Source organism: Sporobolomyces koalae (assembly GCF_050403365.1).
Source record: "Sporobolomyces koalae JCM15063 DNA, S_koalae_JCM15063T_v1_ctg1, whole genome shotgun sequence".
NCBI classification, from domain to species: domain Eukaryota; kingdom Fungi; phylum Basidiomycota; class Microbotryomycetes; order Sporidiobolales; family Sporidiobolaceae; genus Sporobolomyces; species Sporobolomyces koalae.
Genome location: NW_027481770.1, coordinates 1,601,158 through 1,617,740, shown reverse-complemented (window position 1 = coordinate 1,617,740; position 16,583 = coordinate 1,601,158). Strand labels below are relative to the sequence as shown.

Below are 16,583 nucleotides of genomic sequence, written 5' to 3'. Positions count from 1 at the left end.
TTCGTATTTTCGTCTTTTATCCTGAAACGTATTCGTTGCGTTCGGGTTTGCTCAATCTTCTGGTACAGCTTCTTCCTCTGCCCACCAATCGGTAACACCTGTTCCCTCTTCCGTCATCGAACACTGTCACCAGTTGCTATCATCATTTATCGCGCATATAAAGGTACCAACAGTAACAGGCCGGAAAGAACAAATTGGCTTACGATCAATCGATAAGGACTCTTGCCTTTGTTCGTACCTCCAGTCTCTTTCCCAGTCGTTTCTCCACCCGCACCAGCGGTCGCACCACTCGCGAGTCCACTCGCAGGAGCCGCACCCGTTGTTGGACTCGTATCATCAAACAGTTCCTCCTCGACTCGGATCCTGATCCAATCCTTCTTTGAGATCGGTAACCGTTCATCGACTGCCGATTGATGTAGTTCTGCTTGAGATTTGCGAGGACCTGAAGGGTCTTCGACTGGGACCCAGAAATATTCTCGACTGTTCCCATCACTAAAAAAAAAAAAAACGAAGGAGAGGGAGAATCCGTCAAATTCTCTCGTTCGTGTGTGAAGCACGCGCACAGCGAGAGAGAGAGAGAGAGAACTGACAATCCACATTGATCGGGCAAGAGACTTGGTGGTACGAGGATATCGTCAAAGAATCCCAAAGTCACTGTTTGACGCTCGTTTGATAGTCAGTATTACTAACTCGTTGTGACAAGGGCTATGCGAGAAGAAGGGAAAGGGCAAGGCGACGTACCGATGATGCCTTCTGGACCTTGACTTTTGACTTTCCCAAGAATCGCTTCTCCGATATAAGGTCTAAACATGATCAACCTGAATTCGGCTGTTTTTCGAAATCGAAAGGACAAAATCATTCTCATCAGCGGTCAGTTTGTTCAGTCAAAAGGCTAGAGTGCGGGGGAGAAACGGAGAGGGAACAGACTCTGGTAGTAGAAACAACCATCTCCATACAACACTGCACCTTCAGAACAACTCAGGATATCCAACAAGCTGATACACAATCCGACTCCCGGTATCACCTGTTTCTCCGAGAACCCTGTTATCAGTATCGAGGTACCGCAGAGAGAAAGAGAGAGACAGAGAGAGAGGGGAACTGACTTTGTTGGCATATCGTCGGTGAATCTCTTCCTTGATAGCCTCGGCGGGTGGTTTCGCAAAGTCTCGAGCCTCGACTCGGATAGTGTCCTGTCACACAGGAGGGCAGGAAACGAGTGTCAATTGCGAGTGATTCGAGAACAAACAGAACAGGTCCCGCGATCCGGCGGTACAACCATGGCGCATGAATAAGAGTTGGGAGCTGGCGTACCTTTTGTATACAGTAGGTGAACATGAAAGTCGACGCGTGATGAGGTGAGAAGGCAGTCTCGGAAACGTGAATGTGATTCTTCATCTCTCACGACGGCACGTGACCGTTTTTGCGTCGCAACGTATATCGGGAGGCTGACTGTCCTTTACAGCACAATACTACATCCATGACTCTGAGGCACTAAGTGAGTCTGAGTAAAGTTCAGCTCAGAAAAATCACACCCTTTCGGAGAGCGTGGACAAAATAGAATGGACGCTGGCTCGCTGATCGCTGCACGAGGTCTCGCGGATCATGAAACTCTCCGAATACGAAATCCGAAATCTCGAAACGATGCGACGAGTCCTGATCATCAAAAAACTCGCACGCAAGATGACGAACGGAATCGAAAGGTGCATATGTGTTTCTCGTGATGCGATTCCATCTCCCAAGGCCATCAAAATCCTCAATCTATACTCCCTAACCCGGTCGTCCGTCTATTGTCGATCTTGCTGTCGAAGGGCGACTTGGTAGTCTCGCAATCTGAGCAAGTTGCGCTGCAAGAGCACGATGGTCGCTTTTCCAATTCCAGGACAATAGATTGAAGCCTGCGCGCGCGAGTTCGAAATTAGCTCTCTCTCGAGTAAGGCTCGTACGCAAAACGATAGGAAAACCTCCTGACCTTGTCTTTGACATCGGCTTCAAAGTTCTTTGATTCGGAAAAGTTGATCGCCACGACACCTTCCTTGAGTTGAGCCGTCGGAATCTTGTAGCTCTTTGCTGGCACCTGTGTTTTTTCCGAAAGAAACCCGAGCCAGTGACAATCAGAGGACCATTCCCCAAGTGGTTGGAGGCGGCAAAGACATTCAAGGAGCTTACGCCTCCAATGACGACATCACTCAGTTTGAGGCACTCCTCTAGTGAGATGTCGATCTTTTTGACCGTGTGGTACGGGTGGAAACTCGGTTTGTTTGCGGCCCGTCCTCCTTCTTCTTCTTCTCCCGAATTCGGTTGAGCAGGTTTCCTGCGGTTGAACTCTTGCACTCCATCGAGGTCGACACTGAACACTCGAGCACCATCGTTCGCCAACAACGCCGCGAGGGGTCTACCGACGACTTCAGACCGGTTGATCACGGTCACCGTTCGACCGAACGCGCGAGACCCGTACGGGCGCAACGGGTTGTACACCTGACAGTGCTCGAGCGTCTTGACGATCGCGAGTGGGGTGCAAGGCAGGATCGCTTTCACGAGTCCCGAAGGTGCCGATTCTGCAGATTGAGCAGGAGTCGGTTGAGAAGTCGATTGAGTCGGGACTGGTGCGACCGGAGCAGGAGCGGGGGAAGGAGTAAGGACTTGGGCTGCGAGGGCAAGTTTGCGAGGGTCGAGGAATCGAATGTTGTGGTAGAGTGAGAACAGCCTGGATACACGGTGCTCTCAAACATGGTCAGCGACGGTTCTGTGAAATAATGAGAACGAGATTGAGGGCACCAAGTAAAGTTGAGACCTTCGACATCCTTGAGCGGCGACACGGCTTGCTGAAGGTAGCCGTCCTGCCTCGGGCCAAAGATTGGGTAATACACCATGATGCCGTTAACACTGTCGTCCTCGTTCGCGCCGAGGATCGCTTCCTCGACCTCGCCCTGCTCGGCCGTGCCTTCCTCGAGTCCTTGTTTCACGATGCCAACTTCACGCAACTCGTACTCGATTCCAACTGCCTCGCAGGCCTTGGCAGTCCACGACGCGTACGCTCGCGAAGGTGCGTTCGAGTTGGCGAGGATGCCGACCAGTTTCGGTTTCGGGTTCAAACTCGCCGTCGTCGTTTGAATCGCCGATCGGAACGGCTTGGCAATCTGTTCCCCTGTAACCGTGATTGCTGTGGTTTCTGTTGCTGCCGTAGTCGCCATGGTCGTTTGTAGTTGGAGCGAGGGAGAAAAAGAGAGCAAGCTGCATGCATGCGTTTCGAATCTTTTTCTCATCATGTCTATCAAAGTCTGCCCTTCCGGCCGGGGACGCCCTTGCCCTTGCCTCTCACGAGCGAACGCGCTGAGGAGCTTTCGATGAAAACGTCCGTGCAAAAATGTTGTGGAGAAAAATCGTCTCTTCGCACCGCTTTGTTTTCACCTACAGGGCAGTCCTTCTCAAAGTCCCGGTGTATCAAACCTGTCGCGGCCAATAGGTGCGAGGAAAGAGTGGCGCTTGACAACCAGTAGGCAAGGAAACAAAAAGTATTTCGACCAGAGCAGGATTTGAACCTGCGCAGGCAAAGCCTAATAGATGGCGAACTTGTTGTAGATTCGAGTCTATCCCCTTAACCGCTCGGGCATCTGGCCAACCCTAATATTGTAAGTAGCCGATTTAAAACATATATATACCAAACATGACAAATCGCACTGGTCTGGGAAGCACGAGACCCGTATCCGGTGTATTTTCTGTCAGACAAGCAACCACAACTGGTCTCAACGAGTAAAGGTGAGCAATTCGGGAGCGAGAATCGATCGAGCCAGGTGCGGCGACGACGTCAATCGTCGCGACTGTCGCGATCTACAAAGTCAAGTGGTGATCGACAGCGTCAAGTCTTTGCTCGCTCTCACACTCTGTCCTTCGGATCGACTTGACCAGAATGACGACAGTAGCTCGTAGAGTCGCGCGCCTGATTCCAAACAAGGCGAGTCGAGCCTCTCTCGTTCTGACCCCCACCTAGTCGCGCGCGCGTCGAGTTTCCCGCTAATCCTTGCCTCTGTTCCTCTTGGAATAGACTGCTTTCTTGTGTTGTGACATCGTGAGTTACTCGACCGCTCCGAAGAAGCACAACGGAGAGAACAAAAGCTGAGCCAAGACGAATTCCCGCATTTTTCAGCAAGAACGGTTCAGGTTCCATGTCCACTCGTACCATTCCGTTATGGCCATCGCACACAAGATGGTCAGTTCTCCCTTCCTTTCGTTGCGGATAGATCGAGGATCTGAACTCCTTTCCCCGCCCTCCCTGACAATGCTTTCCACATTCGACCAGATCCGAGCGGCAGCCATCCTCGACGTTCCCGTAATCGCCACTGAACAATCTCCACGAGGTACGCCTCCATACTCTGCATTCTTCGAGCCAATGAAGCAAGCCTCTATGCCGCGAGATCCAAGTCGATTTCGGGGGAAAATCAAAGCCTGAAATACTGATTCTCGTTTCAGCTCTTCCATTCCCCTCTGCCGAACCTTCCCCAACGGCTCTGATAGCGCTCGGTTCGACCGTGCCTCTGCCGTTGACTGAACTGCCTCGACATCTACATCCCGAATGGTCTCCACTCGCGAAAACCATGTTTAGCATGATGGTCCCTCAAGTATCGAAACAACTTGAAGAATGGAACACAAAGAGTGTCGTCTTGTTTGGGATCGAAGTGAGCTTCTCTCTTCTCTCGCCGATAGCTCTTGAAGCACCACCACCCGTCCGAGCGCTGACGGCTTTTTAACGATGAAAATGGTTCAGTCACATGTCTGCGTGTTACAAACCGCTCTCGATTGTCTCGACAAAGGGATCGACGTACACGTGTTAGCAGATGGGGTCAGTTCTTGCAACGATGATGAGGTTGGGATCGCCCTCAAAGTCAGTTTCTCTTTTCAACCCTCTTCTTTCATCGATCGTTTCATTTTGACGAATACTCTCTTGGTCCATTCCCGATTACTCAGAGGATGAGGGATGCAGGTGCCATGGTGACGACTAGTGAAAGTGCATTGTTTCAACTAATCCGTAAAATCCTCTGCCTCTCTCTTTCTGTGTCACAACGCGTTTCTTGATCGCTGACCGGAAAAAACACGTGAATCTATATATAGACGATGCAGAACATCCAGCGTTCAGGTCTTTGGTAGGATTGGTCAAGGAAACGAAACAAGCTACCAAACTCGCATTGAACGATTTGATCGCTGGTAGAGGGTTTTGAAAACATAACCCTTCGGATGACCTTGTGCCCTCTCTCCTATACCTTGGTCTTGAGGATTAAATCTCGAAACAGAGAGAGAAAGGAATGAGTTTTTTTGTTAGTTCAAACCGCCGCGAGTGTTCTCGAAATCGCCTTTGTTCTCTCTATCTCCTCCCTCTCTTTCTCTCCCTCTGATTGCAGAAAAAAGTCGCACGTATACCATTTCCGAAGGAGGAAGAAGATTTGCGATTTCTGAGAAGAAGAGAGCCCCAGAAAAAAGGAGAGACGCGAGGAAAGCCAGAGCGAGAGAGAGAAGAGAAGAGAAGAAGACAGACCGGGAAAGAGCGAGAGAGAGAGAACGAACGACGAAGAGGGGGCAAAAGAAAAAAAGACTCGAAGCGAGAGAGAGTAGGAGAGGAAACAAGTTGCAGTGAAGAAGAAGAAAAAGAAAAAAAACACAGTAAACAGGGAGAGAAAGAAGGAAAGCTGTATAACGTAAGAATAAAACGAGAGAGAGACAAGGAGCTAGAAAAGGAAAGAGAAAGGAGAGAGGGTATATGTGAGAAAAGGTGGGGAGAATTGTCCATTTGTATCGTCGAGAGAGATGGAGAAGGGGATAAAAGTGTAGAAAAGTAGGATTTGAGAAAGAACGCAGGAGGTTTGGCCGTATGAAAACGAGCGTTGACAAAAAGCAAAAGGGGCGGGGAACAGACACAAGAATTCGTAGCACCGACGAGAAAAAGAAAACAGCGATGGAAGGGTTTGGGAGAGAGATCGAGATCGGAAATGTCTGTTGGAGGGAGCGGGATCAAAGGCGATTCTGGTTTGTTTTCTGCTTCTTGTTTTTTCGTCTGTCGAGGCGGGGTTGGCTGATGGGGGTGTTCTTGTGATCGGTTGTTTTGCGCTGGCCCCCCGTTTCCGCTTGTTTGAGAACGACAGGGTCGGAAATCGAAAGAGAGAGATGAGAGATGTTTGTATAGGGTCGGGGACGGGTCGTGCAGGAAAAACTTGTTTCGAAAAGAAGGGCGAAAGAGAGGGATGATTGAGAAAAAGTACAAGGTGGTCGACCGAGGGAGAGAGTTGAAGAGAATGCCTCCTCCAATCCTCGCGGGGGTTGAGAAAGACGGTGGGCTTGATGCGTTACTTTGCGAGGAACCGACGTTTTCGACCAAAGAAAGAAGTTCATTTTTTACAAAGTCCTCATGACCCATCCGGCACCAAAGATTCCGGCAGCGACCATGACTCCCAACTCGATCAACTCTGCTCGTTGTGTGCCGTCCGAAGTCGTACCAAACAGACTCGGGAATCCGGTAGGTTTCGCTCGAGTCGTTGCCGTGATGGCTTGTTGGATCGTCGAACCTTCCGAGTTGGTCGCAGCGGGCGCACCAGCGGAACTGATTGAAGTTGGAGCGGCACGCGATTGAGCCCAGGTGAATCGATCACCAATCGAACTGAGATCGGCAACGAGCTCGTCGACGACTTCGGTCGTGTTGGTGAGGCGGTAGTCACGGAGGTCGTTCGTGCCGTCGTTGGCACTCTCGTACTTTTCGTACTCGAACTGCATGATGAGCTTGACTCGAGGATATTGGTCGAGCATCGACGTGTTGGTCACGCAGTCTTTCAGCCTGGATTTGCGTGTAGGATGGGTTCGAGTCAGAACATGGTTGGGTTCAGGTGAGAAACTAGAAATCTTACCAAGCTTGTTGCAGCGAGGCTTGAGAAGCAGATCCAGCATCGTTGACGTGGTACGCCGCACCGGCTTCGGCAAACATGCATGCCTTGTCCGGTTTCGTTTCACAGTAGTCGTAGTACCACGGCGTGATTTGGGCGTTGTCTCCCGGGTTGGTTCCGTTGATCGCGAGCGCACAGTACCCATTCTGTTGCGCCTGGTTGGTCGTATCGGCGGTAGCTCCGTTGATGTACGGACCCTTGTAGTAGAGGGACAGTCCGATCCAGTCGACGAGGTCGTCACCGGGGTAGTAGGGCGAGAGTGCGTCATCGCCTGCATCGAGTTGTCCGTTCTTGTCCGTGTCGAGCAACGCTTGGTCCGCGGCCGAGAGGCTGTAGAAATTCTGTTGTTGTCCATACGGGTATCCCTGGGGCGTGTTCGGGGCCCACACCATGATCGTTTCCGGTGCGACCGCCTTGACCGCGTTGTACATGGTCGTCCAACTTTGGAGGAACGCTGTTGGTTGTTGACCGTACTGCATCCATCGACCTTGCATCTCGGGCGCGTATCGCAAAAACACTGTTCGTTTCAGGTTGATTTGGTCTGTCGGGGTTCAAGTTTCGTGAGCTCTCGCGCTCTTTTAAGAGAGACAGAAGAAACGCGACTCACAATCGAGAATCTGTTGACCGAGGGCGGTGAAATCGGACTCTGCAACCGTCTGGAACCCGTCGACCGGATACACTGTCAGGAACACGTGTGCGTCGGTCGAAGATCGTTCGATTTGCTGTCGTGGTCGTCACGGTAGGAACAAGAAATTAGCGCTTCTAAAAGATTCCTCGGGGCAATCATGGAGGCGTACGTTCTCAGGAGCGGGACCTCCAGCACCGGTCGTGTAGTTGTACTTTGGTAACGGAATCGCCTGAGCCATCTGGAACACGGGCACATTATATCCGAGTTTCGAGTTGATGATCGAGGGCGAATCGTGATACGCTGCGAAGCATTTATGCGTTTGAGTCAGTCTGAGTGCGTTGATGCAAGGCAAGTTTCGTCTGCAGGTGGAGCGAGCAAAGAGACGCGGGGAAGGGGGAGAGGGAGCGAGAGAGTCGAGAGAGAATCGTGCGGCTCGGCGATGAACCTCGGACTCTTTTGGCTCGGCTCGGAACGCGATCAAGCGAGTCGGCACCGACAAGCACAATTCGCTCGACGTGTACGAGTGGACGAGAATCGAGTGCGAGTGGTCGATCCAATCGCGTAGTCGCCCCCGGGAAAACGCCAAGTTTCGCCCCCGAACTGGCGCGCGTCGAGTCGTGGCCCCCTTGCCTCGCTAGAGTATGGAGACGCGAGAGAGAGTGTCAAACTCACGGTCAGCTGAATCGAACCAGAATCCGAGCATGACCTGGTTGCCAGCGGGTTCTGCGAGGGCGGCGCGTGTTGGAGTGATCCGATGCATCAACGCTCCCATCGTCGTCGCGACTGTCGCGGCCTGCGCCAGTCGGCACTTGAGGTTCGATCTCCTAGTCGATCGCATCTTTGATTCGAGAGGGAGGGAGTGCCGAGGAGTAGAGGAGGAGAGTGCTGGAAAGGGGCGTTAACGAAGGGGGAAACTCTTGAAAAACGGGCACGGATTCGGCGCGCGCGCAGCAACTTGTTTCGTTCGACCACTCGAACGATCGGAGGGCCTCTGGATCGAAATACGAGAGGTTGGAGCGACTGTAATAGACTGTCGAACACGGGTGCGTGGTTCGAGCGTGGGTGAGTGTGCGTGAGGATCAGGCGCAGAGACGGCCTCGATCGCCTTCACAGACGGGTAATTCGAAAATGACCGAGTCGATGCGATCTACGCGCGGGAAAAAATAACAACAACAATTCCTTTACTGTACCGCTTGTTATCTGAATCCAATATGCTCTGCACAAGATGGACTCTTACGCTCGAAGAATCGCTCCGAGATATGTCGCTCGGAATGACAATCTAGACGAGACTCGAATAACATACAGACTTTTAATACGAATTACGAAAACAGGCTGAAACTGACTATGTACAAAAAACAAAAAGATCGCAAATTCGGACTACGGACCGTCTCATTGAACTTTGACGACTGTATCCTCCTCGACGTATTTGACGCCTTCTTGTTTACCAAGCGATTGCTGCCACGACACGAGTCCCTGATCCGAATGGTTCGGGATCGTGAACAGGATCCCTTTGAACACCTGTTCACACGAGTAAAGATTGAGTCACTGTCTCTTTCTCGCTCGTGGTTTGCCCCCAGAGACCGAGTGTGTCTCTCTTTCAAGCAAGAGAAAACAAGAGAAAGACGAGAGATACTCACGCGGTAGTCGTAGGTCTGTTTCACAACTGCGCCACTTCGCAACAAGATGTCGAGGATCCGATCCTTGACGTCGTTCGTGACCGTGCGTTCCAACGTGATCAACTAGTTGCGAAAAAGGGAAAGGTCGACAGCGTCACAAAGCGAAGGGGAGAGAGAGAGAGAAGTTCAGTCAACTCGTCTTGCATTCGCCTCGTGAACCTCTTGCCAGGAATAACCAAGAGAGTACCACGAAAAGGAGAGTTGGGGTCCTCACATAGTTGACAGCGCCATCTGCGTCCTTGACTACATCTCCTTTCCGTTTCGAATCCAGATTCGTCCTCTTGCCCGCCTGTCGATCCTGGTAATCTCCAGAGAACGGGGGTCTACCAAACGGTACTCCTCTCAAACGTTCGTTCCCGCTTGCGCCGACGACATCTCGCTTGTCGAGTTGTTGGACAAGTGGAGCTCCTACCGCTCGTCGATCAAGTTGGGCCCAAGTTGAAGTCGAGAGTAGGATCGTGAAACACAGAGTTGTAAAGAATGTCAGGAAGGGTCTTCGCATGTCGCGTTTAGGCGGAGTGCTGGATAGGAGAGGTGAGTGAGTACTAGTCGCTTCGGGTTGGAATGCGCGTCAATATTTGTAGCCGGAAATATTATCTCTCTCTGATTATTTCTACTAAGCCACATGTTTCGATTTTGACCAAGACTTTTCGAATTTTAAATAGCTCACGAGAATCAAGCCTTATTTCAGTATCACTGTACTTGCTCTTTTCCCTCAAGAATTGAGCATAAGACATCAGAGTTCACTGGTCCTTTGGAGCCGTGTTGGGAGTCGCTTTGTACAACTTCCATCGTCGAACTTCGGTCTTGCCTTGAATCGTTTCCTTGTACTCGTTCGACTCGACGTACGATTCATCATCAAACTCTGAAATTGCTCGTAAACAAATTCGTCATGTCAGTCCTACCCGCAGCAAACAAAGAAAAGAGAGAGAGGGGACAAGCTCACCGTGAACGACTACACATTTAGGTGCGACGTTACTCTTGGGTTCTTTGCCGTGACCAATGATCAAACTGTCGTACACCTTGTGACTACTACTCCTCTTCCAACCTTTCAGTCCTTGAAACACCTTCAACTCGTCTTCCTGTCCAACCTGATCTTCTCCAGCGACGGTCAAGACGAATTTGGCCGCATCTCGAGCTGAGAGAGGTTTTGAAGTTTGATCGATCGTTTCACACGTTCTGCGATCGAGGACTCCAAGACGTTGTACGAGTTGTCCTTCTCGAGGGGAACGATTCGCACGCAAGCGAGTGTATTTCGGGTCCGAGAACAAGGCGCACGATTCGATATCGTACGCGGCAGACCATCGAGGTACGATTTCATCCGAAGCTTCGTACCGTGCTCCAGTCAGGAACTCGGGAATGCTGTTGACAGGAATATGGGGGTCAATTGTTTTTTCGCTCTCGGGGAAGAAAAAGGATTGACTCACTGTTCCATACGCAGAGGTACGTGTTCATTGTCGTACCAGTCTGGAAGAACCGGGATTTGAGCCTCGAGTGATCAGCGTGTTAAACAAAAGTGAGAGACACTCACCTTGGAACTCTTCGAGAGTGGCAGACTCGCCAGGGTCACTCAGGACCCAGAGGTAACCAGGGGCAGCTTGTGAGGAAGGGGATCCAGCCATGATTTGACGATTCCAAGCTGCAATCCGAGGGAGAAGCGTTATGCGAGTCAGCCGTTTGTAGGCAGCACAGTTGAAAGATGTCAATGTCGTTGGAGAGAGTCTTGATCAAGTCGGCTGCTTCGACTCGGTCACCGTCGAGCTCAAGAGGGAGTTGGCCCCAGAAAAGCCTCGCGCCTCAGTTCCCTACCGCCTTGACTATTCGAACGAGTAGCTATGACGAGCGTAAAAGAGTCGAGAGCGCTTCCAGGGTGATCTGATGCCTTCCGAGCAAGATGGTACGGGAGAGAGCCGAGCCGAGTGGAGCAGCTTCGGGTTTGCGACACTGAAGGTACCCACGCGCACAGCTCGACGAGAGATCCGACAGTGAAGACTTACGATGGGCTGTGGTCGTGCTGTTCAGAGGGATACAGGCGAGAGAGATTGGCCGTGTTGGCCCGGCGGTTCGATAACCGGCTAAACTTTCACACTCGGGGGGTTTCCAACAATCGCCTGTGCTCCGTCTCGTGGGCACCTTCCTACTCGGCTAAGCTCGTCCAGCTCACAACAACGCAACTTGACAAGGTATGCAGTCGTATCGCAACGTCCTCTTCCCACGACTGCACTTTCGGATGCAACCGCTTCGTGTCGGAATATCCCGCAGCGACACCGAGATCCAGTAATAAGCCATGTACAGAGCTGTTCCTGAGTACGAGGGGCCCGGGTCTGAGATGTCCAGCGCCAAGCGGCAGCAGCATCCCTTCCGAGCTGCCCGCCCGAGGTCGCAGCCCATCTTCCCCCACACACACACCTCGATCCGGGACGTGGGATTCATGACCTGACTTGTCGATTCGTCGTAGCAGACATGCCTCGTATCCCTTACAAGAACCCTGCTCCTGGTACCTCGGTCGTCGGTGACGCAATCCGTCAACGCCGTGGCGCCCGCGGACTCACTCCGCTCGATCAGACTCTTTTGAACGCGCCCGAAATCGCTGTGAGCGCTACGATCCTTCTTTTCCCCCGGTGTGCAGGTTCCTCGAGACAGATCGAACTGACGTCTTGCTTCTCGATGACTCCAGAATGGATGGAACACCCTCCTCGGAGCGATCAGGAATCGAAACAGTCTCCCGGACGATATTCGCGAATTGATGGTGAGCGAAGTCTCCGTACTGTCTGACGGCTGGAATCACTTTCTGAATGCCACCTGCTGCCCATCGCGTTTCAGATTCTTCGGGTCGCGGCTCGCAATGCCGCCAAATTCGAATGGATCCGTACGTTCTCGCAACTTGCAGCTATTGTGCAACTTGCTCCTGACTCGTGATGAATCGAGATGACAGATCATGCCCATGTCGGAACGGATGCTGGCCTGACCCCACAGCAGCTGACGATCATTCGTGATCTTCACACTCCGCTGCCTCTGCCCGACTCCCCGGCTCCTCTCTCGGCGTTCCAAGCCGCTGCACTTCGATTCGCCGATGCTTCAACGTACAACGTCTCTGTATCCCAGTCGCGACTGGACGAACTCAAAAAGTACCTCCAGGACGACCAGCAGTTGCTCGAATGTGCCGCCGTGGTCGCCACGTACAACATGGTCTCGAGGTTCCTAGTCTCGCTCGATGTCGGAGACTTGGCCCACGAGACTGTACCTCTACCGGAAACGGACGAAACCGAGCACGACGTCGAAGTCGAGTTAGGAGTCACTCTCCATGTCAAGGTCGCCAAACGAGTCGGTGACGAAGGTGCCCCGTGGCTCGTGTTTGTCAATTCGCTCATGACGAACCAAACCATGTGGGAAGGCGTCCTCCCGCGCCTGAGTAAAAAGTACAACTTGCTCACGTTCGACCAAAGAGGTCATGGACAAGTTCGTTTCTTTTCCTTCGTTCTCGCAAAGCGTGTTCCGCCATACTCACCCGAATTTTTTGCAGTCTTCGGTTCCTCCCAACCCTTGCACTCTCGAGGTCCTCGCGCACGACATTTCGACCATCCTTTCGAGTCTATCGATTCCAACTCCGATTCACGCCATCATTGGCGTTTCACAAGGAGGAGCAACCGCACTCGCATTCGCACAACACCACTCGGACTTGTTCTCGAGGTTGATCGCTTGTGACACGCAAGCGACTTCACCTGCCGCGAACGCGAAAGCATGGGATGAACGAATCGCGTTGGCCCGCGAACACAACTCGATGCAACCTCTCGCAGATGTCACCGTTCCTCGTTGGTTCCCTTCTGGAACGGCTTCCGAATTCAATTCGGGAGGCAGGAGGGAATTCTTCATTCACGACATGATCCGTTCGACTCCGGTTGAAGGGTTCGCAGCAGGAGCCGCTGCATTGCAAGGATACGATGTCTTGCCGGGATTGAGTGACAAGCTCAAGGGCAAGAAAGTGTTGTTGATCGCAGGAGAGAGAGACGGCGCGCTTCCTGGAGTTCTGAAAAAGCTGCGAGACACCCTCGAGCAGGACGGCGTCGAGATTGGGTTCGAGCAAGTGGAAGGGTGTGGACATTTGCCCATGGTTGATGGCGCACGAGTTTGGTTGGACATTGTCGAAAAATTCCTCAAGTAGAATTATTATGCAAGTGACTTTTTCTCACTCGAGATGATTTTTCGTTTGAACAAAAGCTAGTATGACTCTGTCATGGCAACTTTGAATCGCTCAGCGAGTTCTTGTGACTTTTTCTCTGCTTCGGCGATCAAGTCTTTCTCCTCTTGCAGTACTTCGTCTCGCTTCGTTCGAGTCGGTTCTTCGTGGCGCTCCTCTCCATTGATCCGTTTCTGTTTCCGTTCGGCCTTCTCGCGCGCTTTCGCTTCGAGCTCTTGTTTCCGCTGCTGTTTGAGTTCGTTCGAGATTCGAGTTTTGGCAGTAGGTCGTGCCGGGGCATCGGTAGTCGAGTCGAGAATGAGCGTCACGGGACCATCGTTCGTCAACTGAACGTCCATCATCGCTCCAAACTGTATCGCAACTTGTCTCAGCTTTTCCCTATGCACGACTGGGTAGAGGTATGGTGTGAGAGACGTACTCGGCCATCCTGAATCTTGTCTGATTGATACTTCGACCGCAAATCTTGCAGAAAATCCTCGTACATCGCTTTGCTCGTCTCGGAACCCTGTCGCGTTCGTCAGTGACTAGAACGGACTCGCTATACCTTGATCGATTTTGAACGACGAACCATTGCTCCATGAAAGTCTGGTTTCGAACCTTTCTTCAAGTTGGCCATCAAGGTGAATTGGCTCACTATGTTCCGATCAGAGGAACGTTTCAGGACACCTGTTGACGCGCAACATTATGGCACGTCGACACTTACCGCAAAGGACCTCGTAACCGGCATCGACAACACTCTTCTTCCACCCCCACGACTCGCCTTCCTGGTCATCTGGGAACAGCCTCATCCCGAGAATCTTGCTCGCCAACCATTCCGATTCGTGAGTCGTGTCGTCGGTACCGATCCCGATCAAGCACAAGACTCCTAGTGCAGCGACCAGAACACGTCAGGACAAAGACGACAGGAATAGTTGGAACGAACCCTGCGCGAAGCAGATTGGTACCTCGGCCGATAGAGCTAATCACCTGTCCATCTACAGTGACGGATGCAGAAGTACAGCGCTGGAGGACCGCCCTCATTTCTGGTCCGCGTTATCGTAAATGATGAAACACAATCTAGCGCTACCTTTCGCGCGTCCCACCGTGTCAGTTCCGCTTGCTCAAGTGTACCGGCAATGACGACCAAAGAACGTTCTGGAAGGATCCGCGATCGACTGGTCAAGAAATCGGACGAGAAACGGCTCAATATTGATGTTCGAGCCAAGGCTGGACCTTCCCGAACAGGCATTCAGGTTGCGAGGACCACCTACCGGATGCGCCGCATCCCGATCAAGTGCCCCACATCAATGTCGGTTTCCGCGAATCCGCAAGCAGCATAAATGAGAAATTCAGGCCCCGAATGGCCTGGAATTGATCTAAGTATTCATGGAAACTCTGGCCATACAGAACTCGTCTCCTAGTTCCCTTGCGAGGCTCTCCTTCGACTCCAGCACCGTTGTTGTGCACTCAGGTTTACGACTCCGGCAAACTTTACGCTCGCGTCTGGATCTACCGCAGTGACGGCTCAATAAGATCCGATGGCGGTCTCGTACGCGCCGGACGTACCCGCCATGGTTGCGCCGGCCCATCTACAGAATGTTCTGATCGGGTGCGTCGTCTTCTACAGTACAGCAGAAGAAGGTGACACTGTTTGCTAATGTCGCCGACGCCACACACAGACCGTGCACGGTCGCCTACCAGGTGCAATGTCTGCTCTTCGGCATCTTCCTTCAGCAGATCATCTCGTACCGCGATGAGCTCGGGTCGCACTCGCGCCTCAGCAAGTATGCCGTCGCAACCGTGCTGGTCCTGAACCTCGTCTATACAGCGATCTGTTTCGAGGATGGGTACGTTTTGGCAGGTACGTTTGCCCAGTCTATTTGGCTCGATGCCTGATTGAATGCTGATCCACCTCGAGTGGACTAGCTGGTAGCGATCGAACGGTCATCTGGCTCCTGAACGGTTCCGCAATTTGGCAAGCCCTGCCACTCTTGAATGGAGTGATTGCAAGCACTACCGAAGCGTTCCTCACGATTCGAGCGGGAGGGGTCAGTCCTCCTCTCTTTCCCTCTCTCTCCTAAAACAGCCCCAGAGCATCGTATTGACCGAGTTGGAACGTCGACCCAGTTCTTTGAGAATCGCAAAGCGAAATGTATCTTCTACGTGTGGCAGTCTTGCCTGATCATCCTCGTCTTGTTCGGCTCCTTCGCCTCTTTCGCTCAGGGTCTCATTGTGAGCTATTATGTTTTCTATGGCTTCGCGATTCCGGGCTGATCTAGCCTATTGTTCAACGTCAGGGTTATTATCGTCCATACGAAGTCGAAGTCATTCCCTACAACACGGCAACATCGTGGGTCAATTCCGCTGTCCGATCTTTCGTACACTCATATGCTGATTACAGTCGCTCTTTTTGACCCCTCGAACCTAGTCTCTGGTTGTGGGCATCGGCTGCAGCAGATTGTTCGATCTCTCTCGCCCTCGCCTACTGGCTCAATCGCCGGATCGCAAACTTTAACGAAGTGACAGATTCTGTCCTGCGCAAACTCATCATGATTGGAATGCGATCGGCAGCATTCACAGCGATTCTTTCGGTGGCGGGAGGTACGTTTCTCACGAATCCCCTTTCGTCCCGTCCCCTCCATTCACTAATTCTCTCACTTGTTGATGCGGGTTCAGCTATCATGTCCTCCCTGTACTCGGGTTGGGATCCGGCAAAAGCAAACATCCCGATCGCATTCTGGGTCCCGACGGGAGCGTTGTACGGGATTTCGTTGTTCACGACGATGACTTCAACTCGAAGTGTGATCGAGAAACGACTGGGACAAGTCACTTCAGGCACGAGTCCAGTTACGGGTCAATGCATACCCCGAAACAGATCCACTATGGATTCAAGCAGTGGTCCGGTGGGCAAGAGGATGGTGGGACACCCATTACAGAAACGGAAGAGTCAGGTGGCAATTCCTTTGGTCGTCAACGTACATCGAGAAATTGTACGAGATATCGATGGAGTGGAAGAAGAGAAATCGAGCGGGACCTCACGAGAGAAAATCGAAGATGAATCGTTCGAGTTGGATCGCACTTCAATCGTTTAAGGAATACACATAGGCAACTTGTACCAACAGGTCTGTACAGATTATTCCGCATTTTAACATATCACGATTATTTGGAATTAGGAAACC

The 16,583-nt window shown here is 52.0% G+C and overlaps 9 protein-coding genes across 9 annotated transcripts; 3 read left to right on the top strand and 6 right to left on the bottom strand.

Annotated features, from left to right (window-relative positions):
- Positions 1 to 51: 51 nt before the first annotated feature.
- RPC25 (DNA-directed RNA polymerase III subunit RPC25) lies at positions 52 to 1,335 on the bottom strand (the record flags this gene model as incomplete). The annotated part of the gene is made up of 7 exons (XM_076675681.1): positions 52 to 123; positions 204 to 492; positions 591 to 654; positions 742 to 828; positions 928 to 1,024; positions 1,104 to 1,190; positions 1,312 to 1,335. The coding sequence occupies 7 exons, from the start codon at positions 1,333 to 1,335 to the stop codon at positions 52 to 54; spliced, it is 720 nt and encodes a 239-aa protein (XP_076537765.1).
- Positions 1,336 to 1,784: 449 nt separating this feature from the next.
- Positions 1,785 to 3,191, bottom strand: MTD1 (methylenetetrahydrofolate dehydrogenase (NAD(+)); the record flags this gene model as incomplete). The annotated part of the gene is made up of 4 exons (XM_076675680.1): positions 1,785 to 1,895; positions 1,970 to 2,074; positions 2,167 to 2,704; positions 2,776 to 3,191. The coding sequence occupies 4 exons, from the start codon at positions 3,189 to 3,191 to the stop codon at positions 1,785 to 1,787; spliced, it is 1,170 nt and encodes a 389-aa protein (XP_076537764.1).
- Positions 3,192 to 3,907: 716 nt separating this feature from the next.
- JCM15063_003758 (uncharacterized protein) lies at positions 3,908 to 5,213 on the top strand (the record flags this gene model as incomplete). Its single annotated transcript, XM_076675679.1, has 8 exons — positions 3,908 to 3,916; positions 4,043 to 4,066; positions 4,145 to 4,207; positions 4,298 to 4,355; positions 4,468 to 4,673; positions 4,763 to 4,879; positions 4,963 to 5,023; positions 5,107 to 5,213. The coding sequence occupies 8 exons, from the start codon at positions 3,908 to 3,910 to the stop codon at positions 5,211 to 5,213; spliced, it is 645 nt and encodes a 214-aa protein (XP_076537763.1).
- A 1,168-nt stretch (positions 5,214 to 6,381) lies between these two features.
- JCM15063_003757 (uncharacterized protein) lies at positions 6,382 to 8,389 on the bottom strand (the record flags this gene model as incomplete). The annotated part of the gene is made up of 5 exons (XM_076675678.1): positions 6,382 to 6,817; positions 6,888 to 7,464; positions 7,531 to 7,645; positions 7,721 to 7,851; positions 8,224 to 8,389. 5 exons carry the CDS (start codon positions 8,387 to 8,389, stop codon positions 6,382 to 6,384), a joined length of 1,425 nt encoding a protein of 474 aa, XP_076537762.1.
- Positions 8,390 to 8,940: 551 nt separating this feature from the next.
- JCM15063_003756 (uncharacterized protein) lies at positions 8,941 to 9,729 on the bottom strand (the record flags this gene model as incomplete). The annotated part of the gene is made up of 3 exons (XM_076675677.1): positions 8,941 to 9,069; positions 9,189 to 9,290; positions 9,442 to 9,729. The coding sequence occupies 3 exons, from the start codon at positions 9,727 to 9,729 to the stop codon at positions 8,941 to 8,943; spliced, it is 519 nt and encodes a 172-aa protein (XP_076537761.1).
- A 241-nt stretch (positions 9,730 to 9,970) lies between these two features.
- On the bottom strand, positions 9,971 to 10,849 carry JCM15063_003755 (uncharacterized protein; the record flags this gene model as incomplete). The annotated part of the gene is made up of 4 exons (XM_076675676.1): positions 9,971 to 10,092; positions 10,174 to 10,589; positions 10,655 to 10,694; positions 10,759 to 10,849. 4 exons carry the CDS (start codon positions 10,847 to 10,849, stop codon positions 9,971 to 9,973), a joined length of 669 nt encoding a protein of 222 aa, XP_076537760.1.
- Positions 10,850 to 11,690: 841 nt separating this feature from the next.
- JCM15063_003754 (uncharacterized protein) lies at positions 11,691 to 13,389 on the top strand (the record flags this gene model as incomplete). Its single annotated transcript, XM_076675675.1, has 5 exons — positions 11,691 to 11,819; positions 11,905 to 11,976; positions 12,051 to 12,096; positions 12,163 to 12,686; positions 12,751 to 13,389. 5 exons carry the CDS (start codon positions 11,691 to 11,693, stop codon positions 13,387 to 13,389), a joined length of 1,410 nt encoding a protein of 469 aa, XP_076537759.1.
- Positions 13,390 to 13,445: 56 nt separating this feature from the next.
- Positions 13,446 to 14,445, bottom strand: DTD1 (D-tyrosyl-tRNA(Tyr) deacylase; the record flags this gene model as incomplete). Its single annotated transcript, XM_076675674.1, has 5 exons — positions 13,446 to 13,775; positions 13,844 to 13,930; positions 13,994 to 14,058; positions 14,129 to 14,290; positions 14,370 to 14,445. The coding sequence occupies 5 exons, from the start codon at positions 14,443 to 14,445 to the stop codon at positions 13,446 to 13,448; spliced, it is 720 nt and encodes a 239-aa protein (XP_076537758.1).
- Positions 14,446 to 14,942: 497 nt separating this feature from the next.
- Positions 14,943 to 16,496, top strand: JCM15063_003752 (DUF6534 domain-containing protein; the record flags this gene model as incomplete). The annotated part of the gene is made up of 7 exons (XM_076675673.1): positions 14,943 to 15,013; positions 15,084 to 15,265; positions 15,331 to 15,452; positions 15,532 to 15,636; positions 15,702 to 15,754; positions 15,833 to 16,005; positions 16,081 to 16,496. The coding sequence occupies 7 exons, from the start codon at positions 14,943 to 14,945 to the stop codon at positions 16,494 to 16,496; spliced, it is 1,122 nt and encodes a 373-aa protein (XP_076537757.1).
- Positions 16,497 to 16,583: the final 87 nt, after the last annotated feature.